The sequence below is a fragment of the Leptidea sinapis genome, chromosome 1 (assembly GCF_905404315.1).
Source record: "Leptidea sinapis chromosome 1, ilLepSina1.1, whole genome shotgun sequence".
NCBI classification, from domain to species: domain Eukaryota; kingdom Metazoa; phylum Arthropoda; class Insecta; order Lepidoptera; family Pieridae; genus Leptidea; species Leptidea sinapis.
The window spans coordinates 1,885,673-1,900,982 of record NC_066265.1 but is presented as its reverse complement, the minus strand read 5'-3'; the positions used below and the strand labels follow the sequence as shown (position 1 = coordinate 1,900,982).

Here is a 15,310-nt window from a genome sequence, read left to right as displayed (position 1 = left end):
TATAGTAAAGAAGGTATTAAATACAACCAATGAAAATATTATTATACCACAGTTAAATAACGTTTATATAAATATTATTAAATTATTTTTATACAGTTAGAAAGAATTTTTTTCCTCATAAGGAACATAATAACTAATAAGCATTATAAAGTTGCCCCACTTGCATTACAATCTAGCCTTAGCTTAGACTAATAAGTTATTCTACTCTAACCTAAACTGCTAGATAGATTAAACTAAGAATTTGTCGATTAACACATTTCTTAAGGTCTCTATTAAGGGAAATTCACTTTGTTTATGTGTCTTTTATAATATCATTATTTTTATATTGTATTACACCAATTCACTAGCACTACACTAACTCAAAAGGTTTTGTTTGTTTAAGTCTTCTTACTATGTATCAGTGTTACCAAAGAGCTAAATTGCCTCGACATTCACGTAATGGTGAAGTCTATCCCCCTTATTCATAATAGTCTTCTAACTTAAAGCATTGCTAATTGTCACTCTGTCTTCTTCTATTGACCTAAGTCAGAATGAGAAAAAACACTCTTAAGCGGCTGTTTAAACTTAGCGGACCATGAATAAGGGGGTATGTCGATGAGCTTTCGCGTATTTTTGTAATACTTTGTCAACGAACTCAAATGTCGTTAAATAGAAGGAAAGAATTAGAAAAAAATTTACTTTTAATTTTTATTTTGCAATTAATTGAAGTTTATTTAATACTAGTCCATTGATTACGGTTCATTAGACATATTATGAGTTACAAGAGGCTTAAATACATAATCATTAAGGGATGAACGCCAATCACGGTCATCATTTGAGTTTAATTCTAACTTTGATAACAGAGCCTATTCAAAATTATACTTACCAATATTAATACTAATATAAATTATTAAATTGCTTGTAATGATCTATCAGCTGCAAGATACTACAGATACAAATGGTCTAGTTGATCAACAAAAGTCAGAGTGTCAAAATTGTGTGTCGGCGTGCGCGCACATCGTAAAAGTTCACTCCGATAATTTTACCCGTACGCGCCAAAAGAAGCATAACTTCATTAAGATTGAAAAAACAAGTAATTATGTAGGTATTTTTGAAGGTTCACCTGACAATCCGTGATCACCAACGCTTGTACTCTCTTTCAAAACCAAAAGAGAAAAAGGAGTGCTGCCGGACTTTTATTGAAGGTACTTAATATGTCGTATGGAAAAATCGCGCAAGTAATTTTATTCCACAGTTCGGTTGTACGCATAAGAATTTTCTTTTACAACCTTACCGTCGAGGAACGCTTCATATCAATTTGGTGAGAATGACATTAAAGTTTATGGCGCATAACGAGGCCTGGCGGAGAATGCCTGAGGGTTCGGTGATTTCATTGATCCTTTTGAATAATGGAATTTTGAAGCTACGTCCCGACTTGACACCAAGCCATCAATTTTTTCACATAGGTTCCACTATCACAACCAGCCCAAAGAGATTTTTATGTATTTATTATATTATATAACAGATGACCAGTTTCTCTGAAGAATTATTTTTTCTTCCTTACGATCGCGGAATTGTGGCTATAATCACTTGTAAGTTTGGAAAAGACTTAGTTTGAAACCCAGTCTCGGCATAAACTAGCTGAGGTACTAAGAAGAGTGTTGCCGAAGAGTAGTAGTTGCTGGTTGTGGCTTGAAGTAAAGTACTGTCTCACCAGACTTAGCATATCAAGATTTTTGTGACAATGTCTTCCAACCGACAACGAAACTGAACGTCGCTACATATACCGACGCTAAATATGCCGATAGAGGCTATAGCAGGCCAGGGTAGTGTTTTGATAACGAGGAGATACTTAATATTAATCAGAAAGTGAAGGTTAAAATTATTCTCTTAGAAAATGAAGCTTGTTGGCCTTACTAGGAACGAGAGGATATTAAGTTCCAAATGTCTCTGACGACCATTTGCATAAATATTGACAAGTGTCACAAAGTTCATGAAGATTCCGATACTAAGCCGTTCTGTTATTGAATAATAACGGAGCTCTATCTGTGATATTTAAAAGAAATGCAAAATTATTTTTGTCCATAAAGTTACTTATTTTTTTTTCGGGCTTGTAAATCTGTATTGACTGCTACAGGAATCCACTGTTATGTTCATAAAATTCGGCACAAAAATACGATGAGTACTTATTTAGTTGTGACTATTTTATTACATTTTTGAAAACCTGTACACGCTTGATCCACCAGTCATAGGATATTATACATCACATAAACTATTTTTCTATTTAGCATCTGACCTTCACAATATGTGTCCAACATGATCGACCCAATCCCTATTTAGCCTTTAGGGCTCCCGTAACATTATTCGGAAAACAAAATAGTTTCAATCAGACGATTGTCAATATGGATTTCAACGCCTACGCATACATCAAATCGACGTGGAACAAACCGTCCGAGACGCGTATTTGTAGCAAATTAAATTAAACTGATTTAATATGCGTAAAGGCCGTCGAAACACTTAGCTCTTTCGGCTAGATCGTCCAACTAAACTAATAATAATCACGCATGTGAAATGTTTTGGCTGGTGCTTTTTGTTGGCGGCGGTTATTTCAGTTTTCCAGTAGGATTCTGAGCAAGATTAGCCGAACTCGTCTCTCCGGTGCACAATTATAACGATACAAAGTGAATGTAGCAAAAAGTGGTCTAGAAATGGCTGAGCTTAAAAAGGGACATATCGAAAGCGAAATCTGAAAGTGGAAATGCAGTGATATTGATGTCTCTAATATAGTGTAGTGTATTTGTTCGACAATGACGGAATTCTTTGGTTCTTGGAGCGACCAGCACGACGGCGATGTCGAGTCGGTGGAGACTGTGGAAACCATCACCACAACGAGAACCACACGAACGAGTATGCCTTCAGTAAGTTTTGTGGGTTTATAATCGCTGTCTACAAATTACTTCGATGATGTGTCTATTTCTATATTCAATTCAGACTCATATAAAATGCGCTATATAAGCGCTGGCATTGCTTTAGAGGTATAAGCGTCCTTGATCATGACTGCATCAGGAGTATTTTCGCCAGCGAAGCTTATTTAGCACCGCTCCGGTATTCAGCGATAATTTTCACTTCACCTGCCTTTGATCTGCGTATCCTGCATTCTCTTCGACCGTGCCTCGTAATTTAGTGCCTAATGTCATTGTTAAAACGTTTATTTAAAGTGTAAGTCACTCTGCGCTTGAGAGAACGTCTTATATAAACCAGAATACAGCAAGGTGAAGGCAACGTGTCACAAAATCTTTTATAAATCCCGTGACGCAACGGTTTCCACCTCTAAAAATAAGAATTTAGATGGATTCTGAATGCTAGTATACAATATTCATTTTATTTTAGCTCTCCAACTGCTTTGTAGTTATTTACGAAAGCAATATGAAATAATAATGTCATGCTTACACATCACACAGAAAAGTGTTTCTTGCAGAAGTATTTTATCATGTTGTGTAGGTTTATACATAACATAATATGCCCGTGCTGTCCTAAAATACTGTAGTTTACATAGAAAGTAACGTAAAACTATGGTCTTAATTTACGCCGGCATATGATTTTGTTTTTACTAAGCCTTTTGACATACTCACTCAAAGCATTAAGGTCATTTATTACACCGACCTATGATTTTGTTTTTACTAAGCCTTTTGACACACTCACTCAAAGCATTATGTCTAGCCACACTTGCCATAATCTTTCCTTCCAAAACAAAGAACTGCGATCAAAATTGTTATTAACAGTCCTTAAATTTTATTTAATATATGCATATATACATATCGTTCTATCCAGTTTCCTGTTAGACATGGTATTGAAATATTTTTATTCGAGATGTCATTTTTAATCACTTAATGAATGTCAATAGATAAAATTTGCAAGAATCACAGCGCGCTCCTTTTCTTTAGTAATATTTTTTTCTGTATAAATTTTATTTATTATATACACTAAGGGCAGTCGTTTAATTCACAATCTGTGGTCACTTATGTTATAGTAACCTTTAACCACATAAACATTTTTAAACAATTCTTTTGAAAGTCGTGACACATTTCTTTGTTTATTTTGTGGGATCATGTCCAAAAGACTTACTAACTCGATCTAACCGATTAGTAGGCATTCTATGTTTATGTTTCTTTCTGGTGTTACCATTATGATTACTATCAAATCTTCGTAGGCTATTACATACATAAAATTATCAAGAATATATTGAGATACAACAATGTTTATTTTTTTTAAATATCTGTCGACGATTCTCCTCTTGTAAACCATAACTTTCTATTTCATCTTTCACCTGTGTTCGATATACATGCGCAATTGTTTTCTAAAGTCAAAATATTAGCAGATTCAAAAATACACATGAATATGTTTCCTTGTAATTTATTCGAATCTATTCTGTTGGCATTCGCGAAACAATCATAATATAATGGGTAGGGAGTACAAATAGATGCTCCGTACACCTGTTAGTTATAATTCTTGTAATTATGTAGTAAATAAAAATAACTGTTAGATGTTTATTTATATAAGATAATTGTATATTTTATTTTTAAAGATACTGTTTGACAGTGGGACTCAGAGGCTGAGATATATAGAGTGTACTAAGACTTTGCTCAGACTTTACTTACGCACAATTTAGCTGAGTGTTATAAAATGCGAACTTGACTTTTGCATTGGGCTGTCTTAGCCTTAAGGCGACACTAAATGCCGGCGACCTTGAGCGATATGAGTTCACGGCTCCTATGTAACAAAGCCAATATTTTCAAAATTCTTGCGTCGAAAATTAAACATTTTAGCAGGTGCAAACAGTTTTAATGCTAACAATCCTCATTATTGATTATTACTGTTAATCAATGTACCAACACAAAAAAGTAAAAGCTATAAGAGCAACTTTTATGAGAACAGTATACTAAACAAATGCATCATACCGAGAAAAAACTTGTTTAACTGCAAACAAAACTGGTAGTTCATAATAGCCCTGGAGTGTTAAGTTTAACTAACAGCAAGCATTAGCAACCTACAAGTAAGACTTAAGGGTATGTTTAACAGGATAAAGTAGTGTTCATAGCTCCAAATACTATATTTTCACCACAAAACTTGTCTAAAAACACCTTGTTTGTGTGTTTTCTGCTTACTCTTCGCCTCAAGCTTAGTAATATTTCAGCTGTCAAATGACTATAAAACGAAATCAAAGATTATGCTAAGCTTACACTCAGCTTAGTTTTCCTAGTAAAGTCTCACCAAAGTCTTAGTGCGCTCTATAGATCGTGGCCTTAGATTTTTCTCGGACTTTACTTACATAAAAACTTATGTGTACCGTTTTTCCTCCGACTTACTTTGCAAATCCGACTACCACGAAAAGTATTTTAATTTCTCGGATTAATACAGGGTGGACCAAAAGTCCGTTTATAATTGGAATGATGATTAAAAAAAAACTAATTACAGTAGATCAAAATTGTTTATTGTTTTCGATAGTAAACAAAAGGGGAATTTATTTCTTAAAAATCACATCATCCATATGCAATCCTTCATTATTCTGGCATTGCTGCAATCTAGAGCGGAAATTTTCGATGACAGATTTACATGTTTCTGTTGAGATGTTTTGGATTTCTGTGCGAATACGATCCTTTAATTCGTCAAGAGTTACTGGGTTGGTTGGCTGGAATGCAGGGGTTTTTGATCACCATGACATAGTGTCACTCCAATAACGACAATTTTGTCTATTAACATGCCCATTTAGGTGGAAGTGTGCCTTGTTGAGAAAAAAATGTTTGTAAAACTGGTGAATCGCTCTACCATTTCGTTCGCAAACTGCAACCTAGTGGCATGGTCCTGAGGCCTTAATTCCTGCACCATTTGGATTTTATAGGAATGTAGACTTAAATCTTTCTTGAAAATGCGGTTTAATACATCATTATCTTGGCACGTTAAGGACAGCAGACCGCTTTCGAGTTGATAGTCCAGGTTGGTCACGAACAGACGATTATACTCGCTCCACGTTTTCGGGGTCCCTCGACGTTCTAGGCCGGCCAGATCGACGTAAATCCATTGTTGAACCCGTCTTCTCAAACTTGAGCACCCATTTTTTAATTAACACACCTGATGGAGCTTGATTTTTGTGTCGTATCTTGTAATGTTGCAAAACTTTCGTTAAGCTAAGGTCGCAGAATCGTTATTTCGATAGTACTCGCGTACACAAAATGCACGTTGACTACCGCTTAACGACGCCATGTTACTAAATTCCCATTGGCCGCTCTTGCAATGCGTAACCCTTCCACTCCCCTCCACCGCCGCTGCTAGACGCGGCAACCGATTCAAATGTAAACGGACTTTTGGTCCACCCTGTATATAGCCTATGACTCACAAATAACGTGGCTTTCTATTGGTAACAGAATTTTTGAACTTGGCCCAGTAAATCCTGAATTTACCCCCTACAACCTCACAAACTTAATAATAGTAGTAAAGATTATTAGTGAGTCTCAGTGGGATTACTACTCGGGTGTATACTATAATTTTTTTTCCAATTTATTTAATGATGAAAGTATGCACAATTGGTTCTTAATTTTTACGTCTTGCCAAGCTTTTGCAACAATTTGTTGGCGAGTTTACGCTCTTACGGCCGTTCCCAATATACTAACTACTGATAGAGATACATTCCTACCTTCTACTGTCAGTAATTAGCTGCCAATAATCTGAAGGTGTCCCAATGTACCCGATAAGTCATTCCTTTATCGCCTTATATTGAGACGCGTGAAATGCAATTTCCATACAGATTTCTATCGCTGGTAAACTATACGTCGTCTCATTGACAGACAGCGTGTAACGGATAAGGTCAACGTTAGTTACGATTTTTATCTCAAGTAAGAGATATACTGAATATTGGGAACGGCCGTTATACTATAGGTACTATACTTATGTGCATTACGTGCAAATTATAATTTGTACGTAACACTACAATATTACTAATACACACACATATGACTTAGTTATTAATTCATAACATAGTTATAATCTAACCTGTAAACATAGTATATCTAAAACTATACTACTTAAATATTAAGTCTTAAATGGAGACGGTAATAAAAGGCTTTTTTAATTTATTCTTAATTAATCCTTTACAGTCTTCTAACCTCTCTTAAACCATTCTATACTGTTATAAAGTTTAGGCACTTCATATTCCCTCAATCTTTCTCAGTAATAATTACATACTTTTGGTCACGGACCAGTAAAAAAAGAAGGACTCCGTGCCGTGATATTAGCAACTGAAGCACCGTTATGCTAGTGTGTGTGCGGTTACGGGGGATACTAGTTACACAATTTTTTCTCCCTTAAATAATCATATATGGCCACAAATACTTATATAGTATCGTTTTCACACTTTTTAACAACGCACGACGGCATTTTTAAAATATTTTATTGAGACGCAAACTGATCTGTCACAGACGATGACAATTCTCATAATGGCCGCTTATCGGCCTGTAGTAGTGTAAGTGTGTGCGTGGGGCTATGTATTTACACGTTAATCGGCTTGTTTTGGTGCTACACTGTTATGTAAGGTGACACGGAGTCCTTTTTTTTTTAACTAGTCCGTGACTTTTGGTATTACATATCTTTTCCTAATATTGTTTCCCAAGTTATTCCTCAGTGTAATAGGATTTTTAAATCTATCAGAATAATAATTTTCTTTTGCTATTAAATAGTCTACTTTGTTAGTTACTGATAGAATTTTTAAATCTTTAAATATATTTTCATAATTCTTGGAACGAAGCTCCTTATCGGGCGTTGCGAAAGAGGGCTAGACGGAAAAAAATTAGACCAAAAGTTTAAACGACACTTTATATTTTTATATAAATAATTGACAAGTAACAATTATTGACATTTGACACATTTCTAAATTACATTGATTGTTTATTTTATTTATTTAGAGCATTGGAAACAAGGCCAAACCAAACCAAAATACAATAAACGAATATTTAAATCATATTTAAATAGGTTTATAACTACAAAATTACACTGACATATTGGACGTTTGCGACATTAATTATTTTTTTTGGTTTCTGTGTCCATTATTAGGACAGGCAAAGGTTTCAAGCCAATACAGCCGTATTCGATGGATTTTTACAATATTGTTCTTTCTACAAACGTAGAATAACACGACGAATAAATAATTTTAAGGATTTGTTTTGTTACGCCAAAGAAGTATAGGTTCTTGCGTCATACATAAGTATACCCACACTTCTTTTTTATTTTAAACGGCGGAATTTAGTGGAAACTGCCCATTTCTTTTTTTTTAAATAAATCAATAAAATTAATATTTTTATAATATCCGGTGTCCCACGACACCATATGTTTTTTTTTGTATTTTTTCTTTACTTTCTCTCGTACCTACAAACTGCGTTAGGAATCATTTGCTTTCTCCCGATGTTGAACAATGTACTATTTCCATCTAGTTGCATGACTGCTTCTTTCAATGCTCAAACAATAGATTATCTATCATTTTCAGAACATAACTCCGACAACGAGGCACATTGTTTGAGTCCACACAAAAGAGTCATTCAAAATTTCGCTTGAGTCGTTGCATTGTGTAAAACAACGCTCACACAATGTTTGTAACTTCTATTGTTTATCTGAGAAAAAGGATTAAATAATAATTTTGTTAGTACCTAAGTATATATTATATATACTTGTGCGGTGTTTTCGGGACGATACGACAAGGGTACCTTCAAAAAAAGCGCGTACACCTTCCTTCAAGGCCGGCAACGCTCTTGTGATTCCTCTGGTGTTGCAAGAGAATGTGGGCGGCGGTGATCACTTAACACCAGATCACCCGTACGCTCGTTTGTCCTCCTATTCCATAAAAATAATACATTCTATATACGTTATTTGTGCTCACAGGCGTATTCAAATTCGTAAGGCATAAAAGTTCATTAATGTTTAATTCTCTGTAAATTATATATTAAAAAACGTTTATTTGTGGGAAAGCAATATATTTTTTTTTACCACTTTTTGCTGATTGTTGATTCTTTATTTATGTCAATAGACTGCGATAGCTGAGAAAACGTCGAAAAAAATTGAGGCTGCGCTCTATTTTGAGCAATGCACGCAAACAGTGATATACAAATCACAAGTGCAAGACGTAGCTTGTCACGCACACAAGAGTAATAAACCTGGCCCATTGTCTAGTAGCAAGGCTCTATCTAGACGTTTAAATAATCTAAGCTTAAACTTTTTAACCTAAAAAAAAAGTTACTAATCCAATTAGGTACAAAAGAAGTAATAATACATAGACCAAAATGATTTCAATCTACACTCCTCACTAGTTTTAGAAACTGTATTGTGTAAAGTAAAAAAAGAAGGACTCCGCGCCGAGATATTAGCAAGTGAAGCTCCGTTGTGCTAGTGTGTGTGCGGTTACGGGGGATACTGATAACACAATTTTTTCTCCTTACAGATACTTATAAAGTATCGTTTTTACACTTTTTCACAACGCACAACGGCATTTTTAAAATATTTTATTGAGACGCAAACTGATGTGTCACAGACGATGACAATTCTCATAATGGCCAACTATCGGCCTGTAGTAGTTTAAGTGTTTGCGTGGGTCTGTGTATTTACACGTTAATCGGCTTGTTTTGGTGCTACACTGTTATGTCAGGTGACACGGAGTCCTTATTTTTTTACTAGTCCGTGGGTACTAGTATTCTAAGTTTAGATTTGTGGCAGAGTAAAAATTAAAAAACAACTTCTTAATTTAGCATCCTTATGAAACATATTTTGTCTAATTAAATAATGGATAGATAATAATTTAAATGCTTAATGTATAATAACAATTACAATTATTGTTATAAAGTTATATTTATTATTAAGGCAATGAATATTAAGATAAAATTAAGAATATACTTATAAGTTTAAACGAGCATTTAAATTATATTATTATAAAAAACGTTTATCATATTCTTATTTCTAGATAACTTTTATTTATTTCTTTAAAACTCCATTCAAATTCAAATTCAAATATTTTTATTCAAAATAGGATTTAAAATCACTTATTGAACGTCAAAATCTACCACCCATTCAAAAGAGACTGCCTTTGAGGCAGCCTGAGAAGAATGGGCGCAAGAAACTCAGCGGGCTTTTTTTTTAAATATAAAATATGGATTACAATGTAATATCGTACAATAAACATTTATAATTAAAGAGCCTGAGGGTGTTCGCTTTATTCCCAGTCCGTGGTGTCATTTAGAAAATCGTTTATGCTATAATAACCTTTCCCACACAAACGTTTTTTAACAATTCTTTTAAATTTCGTAACACATTTGTTTTGTACATTTTCTGGGATCATATTGTAGAAGCATATACATCGCCCAACAAAAGACTTACTAACTCGACCCAACCGAGTAGTAGGCACAACAAGTTTATGTTTGTTCCTCGTGTTAACATTATGAATGTCACAGTTTCTAGAAAATTCCTCAATGTGCTTATGAACATACAAAACATTATCAAAAATGTATTGAGAAGCAACAGTCAAAATGTTTATTTCTTTAAATTTTTCTCTTAATGATTCTTTAGGACCTAGGTTATAAATCGCGCGAATAGCCCTCTTCTGCAGCACAAATATAGTATTAATATCGGCCGCACTGCCCCATAACAATATACCATAGGACATAATACTATGAAAATAACTAAAGTATACTAATCTCGCCGTATCTATGTCAGTTAAGCGTCTAATTTTCTTAACCGCATATGCTGCAGAACTAAGCCTATTCGCCAATCCTTCATTAAATTGCCTTTGAAAGAAAATAGCAATCCATAAACTCCTGGGGCTTGTGTGTACAATACAATACAATAATCATTTAATATTAATTTGACAATAGATACTTATTAAAAAAAGCAACAAACCAAATAATACAGACATTATTTCGTTTATATTCGACATAAAAGATATTCAAAAATGATTATTTTTACAAGATCGCTGCAGTAGTTTTTGAGTTTATCGCGAACAGATAGACAGACAGCCGCGGCGGAGGAGTATTTTTGTCGCGTCACTTTTCATACAGTGTAATTGAAAGGATTTGTAAAACAATTAAAATGTAAATCTTGACTTAAAAGAGAGGCGATGAGTTTCTTGCTACTTCTTCTCATTAGCTCAACCCTTTACGAAGTAGCAGTAAATTCAATAAGAAACAATTTTTTTTTTTGACATTCATAAGTGTCATTTCCGTGACCTACATGAATAAAGTGATTTTGAATTTGAATTTGAGGACCTTGTTTTATAATATGTAGTGATGTTATATCCTATTAAACAACGACAACTTACTTTCCTATAATTAACACTTATCTTTGATGACTAAAGAATGACGTCATTAATTGAAAAAACTTCGTTTTTATAAAGTGGCATACAAAATAGATGAATTGTTAAATAAATTCGAATGTACTTTATAAAGTTCTTTTTAAAATTGCAAATAATATGATGAAAACCCTCGTGAAATTGTCATATTTGAGGGCCTAATGCTCTGCAAAGAGTTGCTTGGAGTATTAAAAAATATATATGTTAGGGGCTGATATGTAATGTCCAATTCGAACGTTTAAAATTTTTATCTTATTTACAAGGTCTTATGGATAGTATGTTCTTTGATTAACGCGAGTGTTACACATTTAAATAAAACACTTTTAAAGGATTAAAACGCGTGTAATTGTAACGGTTTTTAATTAGATGTTTGCGGAAAAAGTTACATTTTTATTTTAGTTAACCCGACGTTTGAAATAAATGGCGCTAAACTTCATAATGACAACTATGACAAATACTAACTTTGACTCACTTCACCTGCAGTCCCCCTGAAAACGAGATCTGGAAAGGTCTTGAAACGTCGGGTTAACTAAAATAAAAATGTAACTTTTTACGCAAACATCTAATGTAAAACCGTTACAATTACACGCGTTTTAATCCTTTAAAAGTGTTTTATTTAAAGGTCTTATGGAGTATAAATATACTGTTAAAATCTTGACAACGCTGAAGAATTATACTGTGAATACCTTTAGTGCATTTATTAGCGCAATCTCGATGTTAATTTCGGTACAAAACAACGGTTTTTCCTAGAAATACCAGCGAAAACAGTGGATTGATTTATAGAGTGCTCTCGTCCCACATTCTAAAAGCGCTGTAGTAACAGCCGCGCCTTGAAGCTTGCAACAAACTATATATTGTTGTTACTATCGATCATCATATAGAGTTTAGTTGTGGTGGTAATCCACACGAATTAAATGAAAACAGAGAAACAAATTTATTTATTCATTTAGGTCGAAAACGGCATTCTCTGCGTTGTCAAAATTTGCTTGAATTATTTTTGTTAATACGTTTTTAAGTAATTACTTAATTAATATTTTACATTTTATTCGGGCAGTGGGCAGGGCAACAATTACCATCAGCTGAATGGCCTTCTTGTCTCGTCCCTTATTTTCATTAAAAAAAAGTTCTGAGTAGAGCTCACCGTAAGACTCTTAAATACTTAGGTAACACTGAAAATGTTTACAAAATGAAAAACGGCTTAATGTAGAAACTTGCCAATACTTTTATTGTTTTTCGAAGTAATCTCCGTTCCTCTCTAATCGCATTCGATGGAACCACTGAGAAAAGCAGTGGGCCCATTCTTCCTTAGGGGTCTCTTCTATGGCATTTTCGTACGCTTTCACCGCATCTTCAGGGCTCGTACAGCGAATACCTCGAATTTTATCTTTAGTTCTTGGGAATAAATAAAAGTCGCAGGGCAACAGGTCAGGACTGTATGACGGATGACTCATTATCTCGACACCTTCCATAGTCAAATATTCAACTGTCCGTTTTGCGGAGTGCGCTGAAGCATTGTTGTGGTGAAGGAGGATCCTGCTTCGAGGGCGCTGCTGACGGATTTTTTCCAAGACAACAGGCAAACAGCGATTGACATACCAGTCTGCAGTAACTGTCCTTCCATCTTCTAGCACAACTGTCGTGAAATGACCTTTCCGACGAAAGAATGAGGCAATCATCTTTTTCCTTGACTTCTTCCTTTCTTTACCTTAGTTGGCCGATCCTCGAAAGGAAACACCCACTGAGCTGATTGTCTTTTGTTCTCGTGTTCGTAGCAAACAGTAGCATTTGAGTCACCGCCGTTGAACTTATCTAACATTGCCATTGTCCATGCGAAGGTATTTCTGGTCGTCGGTTAAGGTAAAGTATAGGGAATTCCATCTGGTACAAAGCTTCCTGACGCCTAAATGTTCGTGTAATATTTTTTGAACTTGACTCTTGACCAATGCCTAGGCTTGCCCGTATCTGCTGATAGGTCACTCTCTTATCTTCTTCTGTCATTCGTCGCACAGCACTGATGTTATCTTCAGTAGTCGCTGTTAAAGGACGTCCCTCACGCAGATCATCATTGAGATTGCTACGTCCAAGCCTAAACTCGTTAAACCAATTGTAAATAGTGGGACGAGATGGGGCTTCATTAAGAAATGCTAATCGCAGTCTATCATTGTTGAGTAAGCCCACAACGAAAGTCATAATAAGTCATTGACCGAAAATTTTCTCACGTTAGGTTCATTTTAACGTGTAACAAGAGTTTTAGATTTGCCGCCAATTCACAAAAACAAATGACAAATGAATGCAATATACTACATTAGGTTACCAAAGAGTTCTAAAATTAAAATACAAAAAAGTATTCATTAGCAATGTTTCTAACTGGCCAGTTCTAAACATTTTCAGTGTTGCCCACGTAGAACACGGACAAAGCCAGAGTAAGTCACTAGTAGATAGTAGAGCATCTATTACAGCAGCTTCATCTTCTTTTTATTAATGGTGATTCAAATTGAACACGGGCAAGGTCATACAAAGCTTCTATAAGAAAATACTCGTACAGAAACTTATGCTATCGTTAATTTGACATTTATACAATATCGTAAAAATGCAAACGATATATTGTGTACAAAGTAAATCTTTCGATCTTTGTAATAAAGAATCTGAAGAAATGCCAGCTTATAAAATTAGTGATGTTTTATGTTCTATTTGATATAGTAGTTAGCTTAGATTTCGACTTTTGTTATTTGTTTTTTTTGTGTGACATAATAGCAGTTGGCACTTCAGAATTCTTTTAATCTATAAGTACAATAGCGATAAAAATAAGATCCATATTCTTTGATGCCACGGGCATTAAAGAATATGGATCTTACTTTGCCTGCATATTTTTCATTTACGTGGCAAACAAACCATTTCATCGGATACTGTTCTAATTGTATTTTATTTTTATAAACATTAATACCATTGTTATACAAATTATTTTGCACCATACTTGGTATGTGTGCAAGGAAATGATATAATATGATTATGGCCGCTATACCTAGAAATCGCCAAAACAGCGCATAATTGAATTAATTTGTAACCAAAAACTTATGAACGATGCGGGAAGCCGTCTTAATAATTCTTAAATAGTATTCCCTAGTATATTTAAAAATATAACAGTTTTCAAAACAATTTTGTTGTAATAACAACCTCTCGGTTTATTCAAAAGTTAGAGTGTAGAGTTCGGTGCTATTTATTGGTTTTGACATGGACTAGTAAAAAATAAGGACTCCATGTCACCTTACATAACAGTGTAGCACATAAACAAGCCGATTAACGTGTAAATACATAGCCCCACGCACACACTTACAATACTACAGGCCGATAGGCGGCCATTATGAGAATTGTCATCGTCTGTGACAGATCAGTCTGCGTCTCAATAAAATATTTAAAAAATGCCGTCGTGCGTTGTGAAAAAGTGTAAAAACGATACTATATAAGTATTTGTGGCCATATATGATTATTTAAGGGAGAAAAAATTGTGTAACTAGTATCCCCCGTAACCGCACACGCTTGCTAATATCACGGCGCGCGGTCCTTGTTTTTTTACTCGTCAGTGGTTTTGCATTGTCTTTTTCACTGTAATGTCTTAAGTAGGCGTTCACGTTTTAATTTTGAATGTAATTACGAATTAAGATTACTTTCACTATTAAAAATGTCATTTGCTTAACCTAGAAAAAAAAGGGATTCAGTTCAAAGTTCAATGCTTTACATATTGTAATTCTTTCATATTCAGAGTGCCAGCTTTATAACATGTTATATAGACAAATTGTATTTAATGTCGCCTTTACCTTCATTTTTATCATTTAGTACTCTAAACCACGTGCTGGTGCAGTGATTTTTTTTAACGTTTAAATTTGTTAATGTGCTAAAATTACGTGTTTCGGGCAGTAGAGTTCCCATCGTTTAGTATTTCTACAGATTTCACTG

At 34.4% G+C, this 15,310-nt stretch overlaps 1 protein-coding gene across 7 annotated transcripts in view; it reads left to right on the top strand.

Moving 5' to 3' along the window:
* The window catches only part of LOC126979839 (tropomodulin-1), a 132,016-nt gene that overhangs the window by 51,267 nt on the left and 65,439 nt on the right, over window positions 1-15,310 (top strand). For 3 of the 7 annotated variants that reach the window (XM_050829438.1, XM_050829419.1, XM_050829411.1), the window contains exon 1: window positions 2,590-2,897. The exons of 1 other annotated variant lie outside the window; for it this stretch is intronic. In XM_050829438.1, the coding sequence (XP_050685395.1) occupies window positions 2,787-2,897 (111 nt within the window). In that variant the 5' untranslated portion in view covers window positions 2,590-2,786. Of the gene's footprint in view, window positions 1-2,587; window positions 2,898-15,310 lie in introns of those variants that run through there. 3 more of the 7 variants (XM_050829405.1, XM_050829409.1, XM_050829428.1) reach the window with 2 other exon arrangements.